The sequence below is a fragment of the Pristiophorus japonicus genome, chromosome 6, assembly GCF_044704955.1.
Source record: "Pristiophorus japonicus isolate sPriJap1 chromosome 6, sPriJap1.hap1, whole genome shotgun sequence".
In the NCBI taxonomy this organism is placed as follows: Eukaryota; Metazoa; Chordata; class Chondrichthyes; family Pristiophoridae; genus Pristiophorus; species Pristiophorus japonicus.
Window position 1 is genome coordinate 6305174 of NC_091982.1, and position 1563 is coordinate 6306736.

The window sequence follows — 1563 nt, forward strand, 5'->3', positions numbered from 1 at the left end:
TGTGTACTGCAAGTGCAAGGTTAATAATAAACAGAACCAGGCAGATTTCTCGAGGCTTCCGAGAGAGCTGCCTGCCATGTTAGGAGCTTTGCATGCTTGTGCTCTGTGAATATATCACAGCAACAACCATCTCAGACTGCAGAGCACTGCACCCTCAATATGATGAGGGTTGTTAGTTAAGTTAAGTTAAATGAGCTAGTGCTACAATAAAAAGCAAGCTATCCCTTTAAAACATTGCTACCTTAAATCTGGAATGAAACATAATTTCAACTCTATGTGGAAGTTCAATAAAGAACTGTTACTATTTGCAAAGCTTAATTACTCCAGGTAATTGATGGCCCAAGGTCATTTCTTCAGCTGTTATCAGTAAATCTTTAATCTTTATGGTTTCAGATAGGCACATGAAGCCAGGTGACTAACGGGAGCAACAGACATTTGAAGCAGAATTTTGTATTGGAAGCATTCTGTTAGGACGGAAGATCTACTTTTTTTGAGTAAAACCTTTGGAGTTCCACAATGGCTAACTCTGCCATGCAATTGGTAGCCTTGATCGTGTGCATAATCGGCATGGTTGGGACATTATCAGCTACTATTATGCCTCACTGGAGGATCACAGCGCACATTGGAGCAAATGTTGTAACTGCTATAGTGTATATGAAAGGGTTGTGGTGGGCATGTGCCATGTTCAGCACCGGAGTCTTCCAATGTGAAACCTACAACTCTGTCCTCGAACTTCCAGCAGATCTCCAGGCTGCTCGTGCCATGATGGTCATCTCAGTTGCTCTCTCATTGCTCTCTATAACAATCTCTGTGGTTGGCATGAAATGCACGGTGTGTGCCAAGGATTCTCCAATAAAGGACAAGGTTGCTGGCACTGGAGGGGTTTTCTTTATCCTAGCTGGACTGATGGGGTTAGTGCCAGTAGCATGGACAATGAATGGCGTGATACTGAATTTCCACAACCCCTTAATTCCGGGTGACCTCAAGTTTGAAATTGGTGAGTCCTTGTACCTCGGGGTCGTTGCCGCTATGCTGACCATCATCGGAGGAGTCATACTGTCCCTGTCATTTATAGGTAGGAGAACTGAGCTCTACAATAGACGACCGATGTCCTACCAGAATCACGCAACGAACCGTTCTGGTCCTCAGCCATCAGCTGCATCTCTTCATTCAAAAGCAGCAAAATCGGAATTCAACTCTTACAATCTGACTGGTTATGTATAGATTCAGAGTTGTGTATTCAGTGGCAGTGTGGGGACTGCAGTGGACTTGCATTATCGAGTAATTATAAAGATTATTCTTTATAACTTGATAGCTCTCTTTGAGGGAATAATTTACATAATTTTTCTGTCAAAACCATTGTATGATAAAGACAAAAAATTCCCTCTATCCACATAGCATGCAGATGATTGTGTATATACAGTTTTTTCACTAAACAATTCTGTCATCTCACAGTATTTGAAATTGAAAGATGTAAATTTACTAGGACTGGAGTATAACGGCTGGGTTAGAATGGAGCGCGGACTAGTGTTGTTTCTTCCTTTCTTGAGATCCTGCTTTTAC

General features: G+C 42.0%; 1 protein-coding gene across 1 annotated transcript; it reads left to right on the forward strand.

The window, feature by feature from the left end:
- Positions 1–516: 516 nt before the first annotated feature.
- Positions 517–1224, forward strand: LOC139265086 (claudin-2-like). Its single transcript, XM_070881977.1, has one exon. The coding sequence runs from the start codon at positions 517–519 to the stop codon at positions 1222–1224; it is 708 nt and encodes a 235-aa protein (XP_070738078.1).
- The last annotated feature ends 339 nt before the right edge of the window (positions 1225–1563 follow it).

Coding starts and splice junctions, on each gene's coding strand:
- LOC139265086 (XM_070881977.1), top strand. CDS start 517: ATGGCTAACTCTGCCATGCAATTGGTAGCCTTGATCGTGTGCATAATC.